Source organism: Mus caroli, unplaced genomic scaffold (genome assembly GCF_978045245.1).
Source record: "Mus caroli unplaced genomic scaffold, Mus_caroli_1 scaffold_7, whole genome shotgun sequence".
In the NCBI taxonomy this organism is placed as follows: domain Eukaryota; kingdom Metazoa; phylum Chordata; class Mammalia; order Rodentia; family Muridae; genus Mus; species Mus caroli.
Window position 1 is genome coordinate 145807716 of NW_028227262.1, and position 18219 is coordinate 145825934.

Below are 18219 nucleotides of genomic sequence, written 5' to 3' on the forward strand. Positions count from 1 at the left end.
TAGTCCCTGGGAGAAATTTTCATAATTCTTTGAAAATTAAATCCTTCATTGCCGAAGGCACCCTTGACAACCCTACCCTCATGCTATATAACTCAATGGGCTCCTTGTAATGGCTCCTACCTGAGCCTCTCACTGCAACACCACAGGGAGATGGCCACATAGACAGCCATACAGGTACAAAGCAATGATGTGTTTGATGATCTAAGGATAAATGTTCAAGTCTACAGTGGAAATTTTGTTTTTTTAAAGCATATAATGCTTGGCATATGCATATTGTGGCCTCAAGTCAGACAGTGGTAAAAACTGACAGTGAGCAGAATTAGATCCTATGTCCACCAGCGTTTTAGGGTTGAAACCTTAGAAATAACCAGATTTCTAGCTACAACTGACACGTGGTATACAGCAGAAGCCACAGGGATGGGTTAGAGGAATCCTTGTAACAAGTTCTCCTCAGTCCCATGGGCTGCCTGCCCTAAGCTCTGTGGGCTTCTGTCCACACTCTCATGATTTTGTTGCCTGGTTGATTCTTAACACAGTCAGCAATGTCTAAAGCAGCAGTAGAATCACTTACTGCCCCATAGTCAATAAACACTTTGGCAGTCTCCCCAAAATAAGGACAAAGCAAAAGTTGGCATGGAGTGTGAGACCCTCGACCTCTCATCCAGTTTCCAGAGCCTACCTACCCTTTATCCATGTGGATGCACGCACTACTCTATAGACACCCCAGACGTCCACAAGCTTACTCCTGCTCAATGTGCACAGCTGAATAATTCTGCCAAACAACCATTTAGCTTTCCAGTCCTAAGTGTCACCTTCTCTAGGGGAGATCCTCTTCTGCTCACTTCCTGGTCCCCTATAATGGGTATCTGTGACTGTGTCCCCAGGGGCAACCCTCCAAGAGACAGACAGTCACTAGTCCTCAGTGACTTCCCAGGACCAAATTCACTACCTGACTCAGAGAGCCAGTAACAGATATCTATGGGTCAAATCTGCAATTGGGTGGGTAGGGGAGTGAGGAGGGGGGTATGGGGAACTTTGGGGATAGCATTTGAAATGTAAATGAAGAAAATACCTAATAAAAATATTTAAAAAAAAGAAAATAATTAGCCTGCATTTTTAGAACTATAAAGACAAAAGGAGAAGAAAAACAGTCCTATTAGACCCTGCAAGTGCTTCAACAACAAAAAGATAAACACAGCTAAATCTAGATACCCTCCTCCACCAAGTGAGGTTAAATCATCCACCAGAGCTGATCTGAAGAGAGGGCAAGAATGGCAACAGAGAGGCACTTTCCAATCCCCTTCTTTAGGGGACAGTTTCACTTTGGAGGAAAAAGAAGTATTTCTAGATTCATTCACACCCATTTCGATCACTATAAAAACGGTTGTTTATTTGTAAAATTGTAACTCTGGCTGCTTTTATAGCAGTTATTATTTACAGTTTCATCATTCTCTTTCTGTGAGAATGGTTATGTAAATAGCATGTAGAACACTATAAACATAAAATCTAGAAATCAATTTCATTTTATTAAAAAGGCTCTCAAAGTATACAACTGCAGCTTGACCACAATTGACTACTAATTAAATACACACAGAGAGAAATTAGTGATAAAGGAGTAGGCATTAGATGTGCAGCTTTTAAAGACGGCCTTAGGTATCCGCTAGAAATGTAAGTTCAAGCCATCTTAGTCAATTAATCAGAATATATTCAAAAGAATTACCCATAAACATCTTGATAAATAAAAGCTACATTATGCTTTTTAAAAAGTCACAGGTTCTAAGACAGAAGGCTAAAAGCTTTTAAAAGCTATCTGCAAGCTCAACAGAATGAACTAAATGCCTCTGCTGAGTCTGGGCATCACTAGAGAAAATGTAAAGATAATGTATCCATAAATAACTAATTAAGTGCTTATGTGACTGCTCTAGTGCATGTGTGTGCACACACACACTACACAAACACACACACAGGCACACAAATTGGTCTTAAGAAGGCTGAAAATAAATAAAACCTTTGTACAAATTTGATGATACAAAGACAATATAATACAAAGATAACAGCATTGTATTGCACTTTGTCTGGTCTGGTAGTTTACAAGCCAGTGTTTTGAGTCAATTTCCATAAGATCTCTGGACATCACTTTGCTCTATAAGGTAGGCTAACTCAAAAAACTGCTTGCAGCTCTAATGTTTCCTGAATATCTGTTTCTCAATTATCACATCTTTGTATATTGGCCTCACCAAGTTCTAAAACTGTTAAAATAATTGTAAATAAATGGAATTTTAAATTAATATTTAATACCCATACTCCATGAAAATTAACAGTATGCTTAGCTTAGAGCCTGTTCTAATCTACACATGGCAAAGAAAATTTACCCACAGATCTCAAAGAAGACCAAATACTGTGAAATGAAGCCAACCCAAGATACCACGAAGCATCTATACGATCTCCTAAAGCAGACATGACTAGACGACGGCAGAATGAATGGGATGGCTTTAGCTATAATCACACCTCTATCCTCCAACCCTCTGCTTAACTTCAAACACATCAGCACAAAGCTTGGAGTCCACTTCTTTTTTTTTTTTTTTTTTTTTTTTAAGGGTCTGGAGTCCACTTCTAAGAATGCTAAATAGCCAAACATCTCCAAACTGTATGGATTCTTAATTCTAGCAAATTTGGGAAAACAAAGAAGCGAAGTCCTTAGCACCTATGTGTCCACCGCTAAAAGCTGTGGACATTTACTGTGTAACTTAAATTCATAAAACTGTCAACATCATATCCTGAGGGGGGGAAAAAAAGGATACTTTAAACATTATTTAAGGTAGAAGTACAGTGCTCAACAAAGTAGTTCCAACAACTCATGCTCTCCATGCAATACACAGCACTCTGAGGGTCTGTCAAGAAGTTTCTCTCCAGTGAAATAAAAAGTAACAAAGTAGTCACGACTTTTGGGATAACTTTCCTTGAAACTAATTTAGGTAAATTTCAAGTGAAAAATAAATACTTCATTCAGATACATTTTAACATAACTCATTCTGAATTGTATTCCCAGTAAATTCCAACTATATGACTCCATGTCAATCAAATCAGTAATTTTCCAATAACATTGCAGAGGTTCTCTGTCAGTCATAAAGTGAACAAAATTGGTATCAAGGTTTATTTTATTAAAGATACTGAAACAGCACATCTCAACAAAGAAGCAAGAAACAGAAGAGTCACCTCTTTGTTACCTTTCATTCTGTAACCAACTGAGTGCCTCAACTATCACTTGGAACAGCAAGTGTTAAACTAGAGATGTGAGGCCTCCAACACATGGCCACTGTTTTCTTATTTAAAAGCAAATGTGCAAATTCTGGTTTTCCTGCTTTCAGACGTTTAAGAGTTAGCTGGAAGTTGTCCCTAGGCTACACAAACCTTGTAGACCACTGACCTTGCTCAACCCCAAGCTTTCCTTTTACTTCAAATAAACGAGTCAGGTGACTAGAACCTGCAACCAACCAAGGCCAAAGTAAGACAGGACCAAGCAGGTACATGGTTAAAATGAACCATAACTGAAATTAAAAAAAAAAAAAATCAGAATACAGAAATGTTCTATATCATGAAGTAGTTCTCTTAAAGACTTTTGTACTTGGGGGCAGGGGGCAGGTGTGGTGGCACACAACTTCAGTCCTAGCACTAGGGAGGCAAAGCTATTCAGATCTCAGTGATCACTGAGATCAATTTACATACACAGCAAGTTCCAGGGCACCCTTACCTCAAGAGAGAGAGAGGGAGGGGGAGGGGGAGGGAGCGGGAGGGGGAGAGGGAGGGGGAGAGGGAGGGGAAGAGAGAGAGAGGGAGGTAGGGAGTAAGCAGAGGCAGGCAGGCAAATAAATAATTACAAAGAAAATATTAATGATTCTCTAGTACTCAACAAAAATGAAAGATAAACTACTTAAAATTTGAATATGGAGATTTAATTGTAAATTAAATACTACTCCTAAGATTAGCCGAATGTCAAATTGTTTTTCACTGATTCTCTGGTGGTAAAAAACTGGGAATTCACAGGATCATCATGAGACACGAAGCACAGGATACAAGTAACAGAGCAAGGTATGCATTTAGAGATCTGCTGCACAAAACACTGATACTCCAAGTAACCAAGAACACTTTATTTCAATATTGCTGTAAAAATAAAACGCAAATGTTCTTATCACAGAAAATTATGTATTTGAGGCCACAACAGGTTAGCTGGCTTGATATTAATCACTCCATGCTATTTAGGAAAATCATATCACTTTATACTCCATAAATATATAACTGTTAATACATAAAAGTATAAATCATCCTCAAAAGGGAGAAATTTTTTTTTTTTTAAGAAAGAAATGTATGTTTGTAGGAACAAGGAGTACCATAAAGAGACAATGGGAAACTGTACAGTGGCAGAGCTAGGCAGGACAAAGCAAACTGTGCCACTGCAACCCAGAGAGGGCTCCAGCAGGCGACAGCCAATGCTGCACGTTTACATAGTCACAGGGTACACACCCTGCTCCATTCAGCAACTTTCTCAGGGATCCTAAGGTGAGCTCACACTACCACAGCTTTCCTGAGATACACAATGACCTGTGGCGAACTTTTACCCATCTCTAGAGAAAGACAAGCCTTTCTCCTTACCTCACGCCACTCATTCATGTACACAAACAATGTCTACTTTTTAAATACTGCACCATCTAAGATAAAGCAATTATTAATCTATACTGTCATTCATATCACTTTCAATTTCATGTCTGATAACACCTCCTCATATCAAAATAGTCATTAATATAAAAGTTCTTGAGAGGAACTCCTTGATAAATGTAAAAAGCCCAAATCTGACTTACTTTTAGACATTTTACAGCCAAATCTTATTATATAAGACATTTACTTTAGCATAACTAAAATAGAACTGTTAATTAATGGTAAGTATAGTTTCAACACAGTTAAGCAGCTTTTTCAATTTCCTGCCACCAAATTCTGTATTCATCCTTCCTCCTGTAAGACAGTGACCTTTGCAAAGTCAATCCTTGCAAACTCTTGGCATTTTATCTTCTATTTTACTTTCCACTTCTCACTCTTTCCCATCAAGTTTCAGATATTCAAGTCCCTCTTTTCTTAATTCCATGTTTTTCATAAAACTTTCCCATTTTACACCTCCACTTCAGCCAACACTCCCTAAATCTGACCCCAAAATGGTTGGCCATAACTTCTCTGTTGCTGTAAATAAATCCAACAGATAGTCTCAGTCTTCATTTTTCCTGGCATTTCTAAAGCTAAGTCTTCACTTGTGGTGCAGGAATTTCTCATCCATGATCCTTTTATTTGGCCTAACTCAACCCCTACCCCATTTTCCTTCAGGTTCTCATAGAAGATCCCCAAAGGCGACTCCTGAAGGAGAGTGAGATCGGTGCTTGCAGTGTGTGAGCCTTGCACACAAATTCCAGCTACCCCAGGTAAGAGCACACCAAGGATCTATACTGACTACACTGTGTGTGGCTCCCCATTTCCTGATATAAACACTTAGAAAATGCACAGCAGTTTCAAAGATTTCACCACCACAACAGGTAAAAAGGAAAAAAAAAAAAAAACCTAAATGGATGCTCTATGTTTTTTTCAGAACTCAGAACATGTCAGAAGTTTCCAAGGATCTGCCCAAGGCCCTGGGTTCACTTCCCAGCAAGGTAAAAATATTAAAAATGAATGGAGAGAAAAGGGAGGAAGGGAACTCCTGAGTACAGTCAACATACTGGAGGTAATTCTGTATTCACTTAGATAATCTAGTTTCATGTCAATGTTGTTGTCCAGCTTTTTAATAATGACAGTGAATAATGGAAGGCAGTTTAGTATTGTATATTTTTAAGGATCTTCTTTAACAAAAGATAAAACACAATCATTAAATACCACAAACCATTATTATATAAACTTAAATAATATTTAAATTTTCTAGAAAACCACCCACTTGAACCAATTGGACCTTTAATACAAGCTTCAATAATACTTCAATATTTGTACAATGACCAATAGTCCCCAAGAGATGCAAAGAAGATGAGAGCAGATTGACTCTCACCTATGATCCTATAGTATTATATAAAAATGGCAACACTGAGACTGGAAAGAATATGAAAGAGTTTGAAGAGGCAGGACTGAAAAGCCTGTGCTCTTCCATACCTTAACAGCTGTTAGGTATTTTACTGTAATGCCCGTTTAGGAACACAAACATTAAATCAAGAAGTTCATATGCTTATTAACATCATATGTTGAGTAATTCCTAAATAAAAACTACTGAATCGGCTGGGCAGTGGTGGTGCACGCCTTTAATCCCAGCACTTGGGAGGCAGAGGCCAGCCTGGTCTACAGAGTCAGTTCCAAGACAGGGAGGGCTATACAGAGAAACACTGTCTCAAAAAACCAACCAACCAACCAACCAAACAACCAACCAAACAACCAAACAAACAAAAAACCCCTACTGAATCAGGTTAAAATGTATATACTGCCATACCTTATACAGCTGTAGTGTTTAAAAGTGCTGGCAGCCTTCTGACATTCTAGGCACAGCTGAATAGCTCCTGGATAGTCCTCTTCCTTAAGACAGAAGGAAAGCCATTAGACTAGAAACAAGTGCTTAGAAAGTCTGATAGAAACACACTGCTATTGATTTGCTAACAATATATCTCTTAAACAAAGATCAGAACACTAACGACAAGTAGCAAAGCAGGCAAATTTAGAGGCAACGAAGCTCAGGCCTGAAATACATGGGGAGAGGAAGCTGTGCAACAATACTTGGCACGGAGCCTGCCAGCGTCACTGAGAGGCAGGAGCTGCTCCCCAGGGAACTTCTCTCTACCAGTTAGAGTATTTTCTTATAATGCATCTATAAAATGTGCCAAAAGTCTGCATCCTGTTCACAGGATGAAATGTTTTACTACCACATAATCAATAAATATTTCTGAACAAATATTGATAACTGCATTGCTTAAAATTGACTGTCTCCCAAAAATATATGTGACAGAGGCTTGGTGACCAGCCTGCAATGCAGCCTTCAAGAAGGATCCCTAAGGAAGGAGGCAGGTCACTGTGGATGTGCCCCTGAGGAGTGCTGAACTCCCGCCAGCTCCTCCACTCTTCATCCCTCTTCCCTTCCTACTGTGAAGACTTTCTAGGTCCTCTGTCACAGGCTTATACCCAACAGACCCAGTGGCCATGAACTGAAACCTGTGAAACCCTGAGGGGACCGTCCTTCCAGAAGTTTATTTTCCTGGGGGTTCTGTCATAGTAACTAACTAACTCAGTAACTTAAGAACATGCTGTTACCCAAATAGTAATTTAATTTCAACTGAATATTTTCAATAGATATCTCAGACACTAGTTTATTAGTTATGGTACAGAAGTAACACTGGTTATTCAGAAAACTTCAAAAGTATTTCCTGATGCTTACAGTTAAATCCAACAGAAATAATTCAACCAGTAGGGATGCTAAGATAATAACAAAGCACCTACCCCAAGGAGATCAGGTATAAGTTTCCTATAATATTTAATATGTCATTATGCTTTAGGAAAACCTACCCCAACAAAAATTGTCAAAGAAAGCAGATGGGTAACTTAGGAAACAGATTACTGTATGAGATACCAAATATAAGGAAAATATTATCCATCTCACAAGTAACTTCTATATGTTAATTGGGAAATTTTACTTGATTGTTTGGATACAATCAAAAGTCTAAAACCGGCATGCAAATACTACTACAAATAAATGTTTTCCAAATCAAAGTTCATTTTCCAAATGAAATATATGTTGACAAAAAAGGCTCAAGTACCTTTCCTGTTAAATATTCTCCTTATAGCAGATATCGATCAAAGAAAACCACAGATCAGCAGTCTGTCCTCTGTGATTTGTCTTTGTGACATTAGTTTAGCATTAATTAAGAAATGTACAATTTGGCCACTGACCTCCAGCATTTCACTTAAGCGTATGTCAGTTCTTTGCTGAAAAAAAAAAAAAAGGTCAAATCTGTTTCAATTATAAAAATAACTTTTTTAAAGACTTATTTTTCTTATTTTAAATTGTGTGTATGCAGCAGCAGGAGGTGAGAAGAGCATGTAAGTGCAGGTGCCCAATGAAGCTAGAGGCTCTAGACCACAAGGGGTGTAATATCATAGGCAGAGGTGAGTCACCTGAAGTGGGTGCTGGAAACTGACCCCAGGTCTTCTAGTTGAGCAGTTTGAGCTCTTAACTGATGAACCATTTCTAGTCCGCAAGTTGTATTTTTGAAAAAGGGACTCATACATACCAATGTCTTTATGGTTCTCAGCGACTTCAGAAGTCCAATTAGCAACTGACGCTTCCTTTGATTTGCAAGAAGGCCTAAGCTAGCCTGAGTAAAACCTTCCTTTGCAATATTCAAGTGCCTGTGGATGTGAACAACAGTGTGAAAACACAGCAGTTAGGCAATCAATGAGCCAGAGACCTAGGTTACTGAAAGGAGGAGCATTGCTCACACATGGTGGTGAACTGATGCCAACCCATCAATTGCTCATGCCACTCAAAATACAGAGATTAAAAATAGGCATCTTGAACATAACATCCTGTGAGGTAACCCTGCCCCAAAAGGACACCCATGGCATGTACTCACTTATAAGTGGATATTAACCATAAAATATAGGATAGCCATTCTACATTCCACAGACCCAAAGAAGCTACACAAGATGGAAGACATAAGCAAGGATGCTTGAATCTCACTTAGAAGGGGGAGTAAAATAGTCAAAGGAGGCAGACGGAGGGAGAGAACTGGGTGGGAGAGGGAATGGGAAGGAAAATGGGGGACTCAGGATCAAGTGTGAGGAAGGACAGGAGAGAAAGCCAGGTGACCATGAGAATGAATAGAAATCTGAAACTAACAGGGGTGGGGAGCGTCTCCAGGATAAGACAGAGACCTGGGATAAGGGAGGTGCCCAAGAATCAATAGGAATGGCCTTAGCTATGACTTAAAGCATTGGGGATATGAAACCTGAAAAAGCCACCCCCTATAGTCTATTAGGGATCCCAATGGAGCAACAGGGACACCAACACACCTACATAACTTTCAACCCCAAATTTATCATGTCTACAAGAAATGCAGGCATGGGGGGGGTGGAGCAGAGACTGGGGAAATGGCCAACCAATGACCGACCAATTTGAGACCCATCCCATAGGCAAGCACCAATCCCTGACACTATTAATAATACTCTGTTATGCTTGCAGACAGGAGCATAGCATGGCTGTCCTCTGAGAGGCTCCACCCAGCAGCTGATTCAGACAGATGCAGCCAAACAGGAACTGGAGCTTCTGGACGCTTATGGAAGAATAGAAAGGATTGTGGGCCCCAAAGGAGATAGGAACTCCACAGGAAGACCAATGGAGTCAACTAACCTAGACCCTTGGGGCTCTCAGAGAGTGAATCACCAACCAAAGAACATACCCAGGCTGGACCTAGGACTCCCTGCACATATGTAGCAGATGTGCAGCTTAGTCTTCATGGGAGACCCGAAAAACTGGAGTGGGATCTATCCCAAAAGCTGCTGCCTGTCTGTGGGATATGTTCTTCTAGCTGTGCTGCCTCATCTGGCCTCAGTGAGACAGGATGCACCTAGCCTCACAGAGACCTGAAGTGCCAGGGTCAGACGGATACCCAGGGGGCCACTACCATCTCAGAGGACAAGGAGAGAAGGAGGGAGGATTGGGAAGGACCATGGGAGGGGGTGGCCAGTGAGCAGGATGTAAAGTGTATAAGTAAAATAATAATAAATATATATATACATATATATGCATGCATATATACATATACATACATGAATAAATAGGCATCTCAAAACAGTACAAAAGTTCACAGAATAATGTTATTACTTGTAGATCTAGTAATTTAAAAACTGGCACTCCGTTATGTAATGTTTGCTATTTCTTTTTCTTTTCTTTTCTGTTCTGTTTTGTTTTGTTTTTCGAGACAGGGTTTCTGTTCTGTTCTGTTCTGTTTTGTTTTGTTTTTCGAGACAGGGTTTCTCTGTATAGCCCTGGCTAAATCCACCTGCCTCTGCCTCCCGAATGCTAGAATTAAAGGCGCTCTTTTTCTTGTTTTTTAGTCATCTGTTTCTATTGTATGTGACAATAACAGCCTATAGCAGAGAGAAGAGAGGTGGGTCTCACTGGTTCTTCACTACAAATAGTGTGCAAGGAGATCTGTTGCAATTTTTAGATATGCCTGATTACTGAATGGTACTCTACACATTACAGACACAGCATCAATGGTAGATCTCACAGCAGCTCTTGAGGTAGTTTGAGCTTAGAAAGCAAAGTCATAGAAAGCAATACCTCCTCCCATTTGTGCAGATGACAGCAGCCAACTGAAGACCTGTCTGCAGTGATGTGACTCTTTCAAGCTCCTGCGGGAAGAGTAGATACAGACAGACTACTGTCTCAGACCTTTGCTTTCCTCCTACTCCTATGACATTCTAGCAAAGACTAAATAAAAGCCGGCTTTGAAAACAAACTAGTAACAAAGAAACTTGAAAACTGTTAGTATATTGCATGAAAAATAGTTTAAAATACCTACTTCCAATTGATTTCCACAATGACAGATGACAAAATATTTAGTACTGTTTGTAAGGAAATCTAAACAAATCTATTTCATGCAGGAATACAAACCAATAATAAATCCATTTATATATATGTTTCTGCCAACAAAATTTTACAAACTAATTAAGGACATGACAAATCTGATTTGTTTGCTACAGGGCTTCCATGAATCCTGAAGGCTTTTCTCCTAGCCCCATTCCAGTGTGCACTATGAGACCTGTGTAGCATACAGAGGACACTGGGTGTCCTGCTCTATCACTTGGCCTTCTTCCTTTTAGACAGCGTCTCTCACTGAGACCAGCCAGCAAGCTCCAGTGATCCTTCTATCTCCAACTACACAGCACTGGGGCACACACACACACATAAAACACACCCAACTGTTGTCATGGGTACTAGGATCCAGACTCATGCCCACGCCTTAAGCATTCAAAGCCACTGAGCCACCTCTCCAATCTACAGCTCTGTTTCTGGTGAGGACAGAGATCCAGCTATAGATGTAGTTCCAACAGCAACACACTTTTACAATGACCCAGACTGCTGAATTACTAATCTATACATTTGTTATAAAGCTCATGAAAGCAACTTTCATTGGTTAATTTGGTAAAAACTGTCACAAATATACAAATACACACACGCATACACATGCACACACTACGAGAAAAGAAAATAGTTAATATTTTAAGTTTCAAATAAGTTACTCAATCAGTTTTAAATTTTACTATAACAAGCAGCAAAGAGTATCTTACCTTTACATAAGCAGGCTGCTTTTCAAGAATCAAATCTGCCACTTTTTTAGAGACCTGCAAGAACATACAATCAAATAGGATAATGAAAAAGCCTCACACTTCCCACTATTTATTACAAACCTCAGCCAATAATACAAATTGCCCCTGGTCACTTCTAAAATTACTGGAGTGGTCATCTTGAAAACATTAACCTAGACTATGAAGTTAGTATAAATTAGCATAGACACAATCCTAGAAACTCAATAAACGGCCATATGAATGTGAGGGATATGTGCTTCGTTACCTGTTTAACAAACACAAAGAAAAGCATAACAAAGGATCTGACTTGGAAAGGTGAATGAATACTTTAAGGCAAATTTCAGTTAACTAAATTTATAGAGGTAATTAACATATGGGGAAAAGAAACTGCTTGCACCATGTAAGAAAACATACAAGTCACTTGGTCCCTACTTTGAAGAGGTAAAAATACGCAAGTTTTCTCGGTGGTTCGTTTTGGGTTTGTTGGTTGGTTGGAATGCTATGAACTAGGTAAGGTTTGTTCTTCAATCCGTGAATAATTCTTAATGTGCACAGGTTAATACTACAACGATTATGAACACAAAGCTCTTAAGCTTTAGGGGCCTCTTCCAGCACGCACGACACGACATCTCGCACCAAGCTGGGCTGGGCAAACCTACAGTGAGGTGCATAGTGACTTCCCCTTCCCCAGGCCAAATGAGAACAAAGTTTAAAACCAGTGGCTCTCACCTTCCGAACGCTGTGACCCCTTAAGACAGTCAGTCCCTTCTTTGTGGAGACCCCCAACTATAAAGTAATTTTCATTGCTACTTTATAACTATAATTTTGCTACTGTTATGAATCTTTATTCAAATATTTTTGGAGACAGAGGTTTGCCAAAGGGGTTGCAGCCCACATGTTGAGAACTGCTGTTTTAAACACACTAAACTGTACTAACTCTTTTATGTTTGTTTAACCTGCATACATCTTTGAAATTATGTAAATTATTTTCTATACTGTTTTTAATCTATGAAGTTTTTCATTTAAGATAAGACAATCTAGCTTTAAATAGCTTTAGATCAGTTAGTGAAGAAAATTCAAAGTTAATCCTCAATATTTTTGGAAGAATTCTAAACATTCTCCAAGACTAACAATAGCTTAATTTAGATAATATAATCTCCATAAGAAAGTGTCAAGTAGGAGCCATAAGAAAATTAAATTAGGAAATGCTAGCAATACATCATAAAATCTGCCATATGGAAATTTGTCATGTGCACAAAGAACCTATCTAATTCAGATGACTTTACAAAGAAAACTGATGTTGTAGTTACTGATCATCTGCACTGCCACACCATTACCATCCTCCCCACAAGACCTTCTAGCACTCCTCTGTGTGAGGCAGAAAAGAGAAACATTTATCTCCTTAACTTGTAGGTGTGTTAGTAATAATCATTTGTTAAACCCAAACAGATTTCTTACTAATGCTCCTGTAGCTTAAATTAATTACCAAGACCATGTTAGCATTACTTAGTTGTCCAGTGAATTTCAGAACTGTAAGCTTTGCCTCACATAAAAGAATTATAGAATTGCAGAACTTCATAGCATTGAAAGAATTGTGGGTACACGTCGCAATTCGGTCGTAAAATGTGTCCTGAAGCTAATTCCTCAAAACCCAGTGGAAAAGGTTCTAATACTTGAATTTATTCATAAACAGCAAAAAGCAAATAAATGGTAAAATGGGCCCACACTCGTTCATTCATACATACTCACTAACCCTTTCAGTCTGGCTGGTGTACCCTAGCTCCCGGCAGCACGCAGGTAAAATGGGATTCGATGTTCCTTGCTTCGGTTCCTTTGGAGCTGAGCTCCGGAGGTGCAGGTTCTGCTGTCTAAGCAGTGGGTGTTTGAGTGAGAGTCTGCATAGGGACCACACAGATTATTTCTCAACTTGAGGTTTCTCTGCTGAGCCCTTGGGGGGTGAGCAATTTTGCCCTGCCAGACTAGAGTTTTTAAGCTAAATTCAGCCAATTACAACTAGGGCGTTCCACACATTATTTCATGCACTTCTTTATAACTTCCATGCACACACTCGATCTCTATGGCCTGGTTTTCATAGTTATCTAGGGCCGCGGGAGGATCCATGGCTTGCCCCACTAGGGGCTAGGGGTGGTGGACTTGAGTTCTTTATCACTTGCGCCCATTCTAATTCTACCGCCAGGTATCTGCAGCCAGGGGAAGCACAGCAGTGGCGGTCCCCTGGTGGGCAATTTCCACAGCTTTGGGAAAAATGGCCGCTGAGGCTGTGTTCTTTACAGTACACCTACCATTTACAAGTACAAGAGTCAGTGAAGTTTAACAAGCTACCCATTGTCATAGTTATGTAGTGACAACTGTGACTTTCTCAATCTCAGTTCTATATTTTCTTTACATATATTTATTTCAACTATTAAGTGTGACTTTTATTGTGAAAATAAAAAATGCTCCACTACAAAATCATGGGTAGGAGCATCATATACAGCACTTCAGGCACCTGTTACAGGTGCTCAGAAAGCAAGCTCCAAGTCAGAGAGTCACGACCTGTGCGCCAGGACGCCACGCCTTGGGAGAAGAACGTCACTTTCACAAGGGTCACATATCACATATTTAAATTACAATTCATAACAAAAGCAAAATTACATTTATAAAGTATTTGGGGGTCACTATCCCATGTGGAACTGAATTAAAGCATCACAGTATTAGGAAGGCTAAGACACCTGCTCTAAGCTCTTCGGTCACATCTAAGGTCCTGAGAGAATCTCAATCCCTAGAAGTATCAAGAAGAAACACAGAGGCATGAGACAGTATAAACGTGTCATCTGAGTCATGATAGACAACAGGATGTGTGCATGTCATTTCTCTGTGAATACTACATCTCTGTTTTCATGTACAGCTTTACCAGAAAGAAATGCTTTTACTTACTGCAGATTGTTGTTGCTTTAATTTGTCTCTGTACTCCTCTAATTCTTGCAGATTGAGAACAGGAGGAAGCTTCTATAGCAAAACAATTGTAAATGAAGAATAAACTTGTTGAATTCAATCTGACTCCCAGAACCCTTCTAATTAGAGCTAAAGAGTGCACGTGCAGCAGTGCCCCACTCACTGTCCTCCAATGCTTCTACGCTGTCACCCAGCTCCAGTCACACAAGCCTAAATATGTGTTTTACATGGCCCTTGGCTTTCAACCTTGTCCAGCCTTGCTACAGCCACAGCTGCTACTCTAGCTGCAGAAACCCATACTCACTGGACCACCTGGCAGAGACAGTCAGAAAAGGCTCTAACACGGATTTCATATAGTTTACCTGCTAACCTTACTATAAGACATTTCAATGCAGATTTCCCCCCTCAGGAATATTATAAATAGACTGAATATTATGGTGACAGGCAACACTTTAAATCAAGTCACCATGAAGAAATAGCAAAAACCACATGGAATTGTGAATATGAGGAAACAGATCCCAAGCTTAAAACTCATTTTGCTATTCTGACTCTTCATATGAAGACCCCATAAATTTATTACTGTCAGCATTCAGACAGTTCTGTACAGAAGGCTTTTCAGCACAATACACAGTCACGATCAAGAGTCAGTCCTCTAGCTAAGCTTACAGTGGCATGGTTGTAATCCTGGCCATAAAGGAGACTGAAACCTAGGAGTCTGAAACCAGTCTGTACATCTACAGTCAGACAAAAAATCCTACAAAGCTTTTCTAAGCATTTATTTTACATTTTAAATAATTACATTTTTATTTTATTTTAGTTAGCATTTTTAAATGTATTTTGGTAGTATGAACGTACAGCGACAAGCAGTACAGCAACATGCTGCATAGTAGCAAATACCAAAAGCACAGAAGTGCTTCTGTGACCAGTACTCTGAAGGCGCGCTTAATAACGTGGGCCGACAGTTCATGACGTTCATATTGTGATAATCACAGACCTATTAGTGTTGCTAAAAAATATTAGTTCCCTCCAAACTTTAGATCTCACAAATTCATTCGTATGCACTGAGAAAATGAGCTTTAGATGTGTTTTAATCAAAGTTCCCTTTTACCTCCAGCTCATATTTAACAATATCAAATGGATCCGCAGAAAAATAGACTTGTTCAATACTATTAATTAACTCTTGTTCAGCTTGAGGGTCGCTTGGTTGTTCTCGAAGCTCCCTGAATTCCTCCTTAAAAAATAAAAAGACAAAAAAAAAAAATTAAAGTCTTAATTATAGCACATATAAGTGTTAAGATTCCATCTACATAGAAACAAATGATCTTGTATCTTCAGTCACATACCTTCTGAGAACCATTCTGACCCAAGAACACAAACTACTTAGAAACCAGAAAACTAGAAAATAGACAAACACTAAAACACTGTTTTTCAAGTGAAAGGAAGAAAAAAGAAATCAGATTGTATTTTGAACTGTTTGTATACCAGGAAGGCTAAAAGAATTTACATGTTTAATTGACATGCAAGCAACTACCTAGATCTATCGTAAGGACACATCACAGACTCACATTTTATCACATCAATAATATTCTAAAATCTGTCTGACTGCACATAACAAAACACCATCTCAATGACCCCTGGAACACAGCCAGCACTGGAACTCTGTGCAGCGAGCATCTGGCTCTGGTAGGAACCACAGAGAAAGGGCAGCTAAGCATCCAGCTCAAGAACAGGTTTACAAGTTGCATCCTGTATTCTATGATGCTCCTCCAAAGTGTATGAACGATGCAATTAGGATCTGACTGTGTACCAGAGCTGAGGACTGGAGGGAAAGCCTTTGTTCCCAAAGCACAGAATGGGCTTCAACGCAGTTCGTCTAAAGAAGCGTGGCAGGCAGATGCCTATCCCTAATAGTACTGTCTTTACACTATGCAATTTCATTGTATTATCTGACAATTCCTTGGTTAACTAGAAAAATCTCAACTTAGATATCTGCTTCTTCCCACACTGGCTAATCAAAATGATACTACACTAAGATAGGTATGGTACAAATGCCGATAATTCTAAAATTTGGGAGGCTGAGGCAGGAAGCTCTTGAAGTTAAGGTCAGCCTGAGCTATCCAGTAAGTCTCTAAGAAAAAACCAAAGACCCAGTCTTAACAACAGCAAAACAAAAAACGCTATTTTAAATTAGTTCTTTGAGAATTCCATATAATGTGCTTTAATCCTATTCAGTGTTCTCCCAACTCCTTCCAACCCATCGAATTCTTTCTCATCTGTCCAACTTTGTTTTTAACCCAACACATCCAATTTGTGTTGTACAAATACGCTTAGATGTGTGCTTTCTGAAGAGCCCGTGCTATACTCTTAAGGAAAATGAATCCTCCTCCCAATAGCTTTCAACTGCCAAGAGCCCCTCAGCTGTTATAAACATATAACAACTTAGCCATTCCTCTTTCCAAAGTTAGTATCAAATATATTTAAGTATAAAAAAGAAGCAGTTATTTAAAATCCTTATAATCATTAGTATAATGCTTAGCAAACATTTTAATAAAGCAGCACTAAGTGTATTGCCTTGTTTGGAGGGTGCACTGTGGCATACATGTGCAGGACAGGAAACTCCATGCAGAAGTGGGTTCCCTCCTTCCACCATGTGGGCCCCAGAGATCTAACTCATGTCAGCATTTGTGGTAAGTGCCTTTATCCACCGACCCATCTCATCAGCTCAAATCATCACTAAATAAATAACAAAATTATCACAAAATGTATCAGCCAACTAGAACATAGAGTGATGTTCTATGACTTATTGAGGGCGTTTTATTTATTAAAAAATAACTTGCTTTGATATCTTTTAACCATACTTTATATTTTTAAAATTATAAACTATAGAATTAACTCCTATTGTAAATTCAAGCTAAATGCGTCAGAATACTATGTTGAAACTTAATAGAACAAGATAGCATTTGAATTTTAAAGTATTCAACAAGAGAACACAGGCATTAAAAAAAAAGTCAACCCTGTACATCAAACTCAATTTACAAAATATCCTAACAGAAGGGGGCAAAGACATGAGTATTCTGGATAACAGTATGATGTGATAGGTACCATGAGTATAGCATGATTATAGCATCCTGGGCCTGGGAATGGCTCAGTTGCTAACATGTTTTCTTCATAAGCCTGGGAAGTTCAATTTAATTCCCAGAACCCACAGGGCGTGAGTTTGCTCCAGTAACCTCAGCAATGGGGAGATAGAGACAGGCTAGTTCTTGGGCTCTCTAGCCATCTCGCCCAGCCTACAATCCAAGGCATAAGTGAGAGATCTAGTCTCAAAAATACGGTGGAGGGCTCCTGAAGAATAGCGTCTGGACTATACCCAAGTGACCGTGTACATGTACCTGAACACACACATAACCAACCAAATAAATAAATAAATAACAACAACAACAAAAAAACCCACCACCACCACCACCAACAACAACAAAACCCCCTACCATCGACACAATGAGAACAGCACTCCTGGAGCAGCAGGGGATGGGAAGGGGAAGTTATCCACTTAGCACCATGGACAGTAGGTGCTCAACTTGTGGGGGTGGTGAAACCCACATCATCTGTGGAAGGCAGGCAGCCTCCACCCATTAAATGCAAATATAAAGTGAGAAGGATGAACTAGAAAGAGAACTCAGAGCTTTCTCATAAACCTCCTTCCCTTAAAAAGGCACCGGCATCTCAAATACAAGTTTCAAGAGGGTGACATCACCACAAACAAATAAATGCAGTTGGTACCATTCAGAAATAAATGTTGAAAGTTACTAAATCAGTAATATTGGAAACTATCATTTGTAGCTAGCTATGTCCAAAACCTCAAAGGCTTGAATGATCAAGCGT

At 39.3% G+C, this 18219-nt stretch overlaps 1 protein-coding gene across 1 annotated transcript in view; it reads right to left on the bottom strand.

The window, feature by feature from the left end:
- Vps50 (VPS50 subunit of EARP/GARPII complex) overlaps nucleotides 1-18219 on the bottom strand; it is a 106518-nt gene that overhangs the window by 72074 nt on the left and 16225 nt on the right. Inside the window, exons 3-9 of the mRNA XM_021164267.2 lie at nucleotides 15446-15568; nucleotides 14320-14391; nucleotides 11365-11418; nucleotides 10355-10425; nucleotides 8301-8418; nucleotides 7960-7995; nucleotides 6512-6594 (exon numbers count right to left, since the gene is read on the bottom strand). Coding sequence (XP_021019926.1) covers nucleotides 6512-6594; nucleotides 7960-7995; nucleotides 8301-8418; nucleotides 10355-10425; nucleotides 11365-11418; nucleotides 14320-14391; nucleotides 15446-15568 — 557 coding nt within the window. The remainder of the gene's footprint in view (nucleotides 1-6511; nucleotides 6595-7959; nucleotides 7996-8300; nucleotides 8419-10354; nucleotides 10426-11364; nucleotides 11419-14319; nucleotides 14392-15445; nucleotides 15569-18219) is intronic.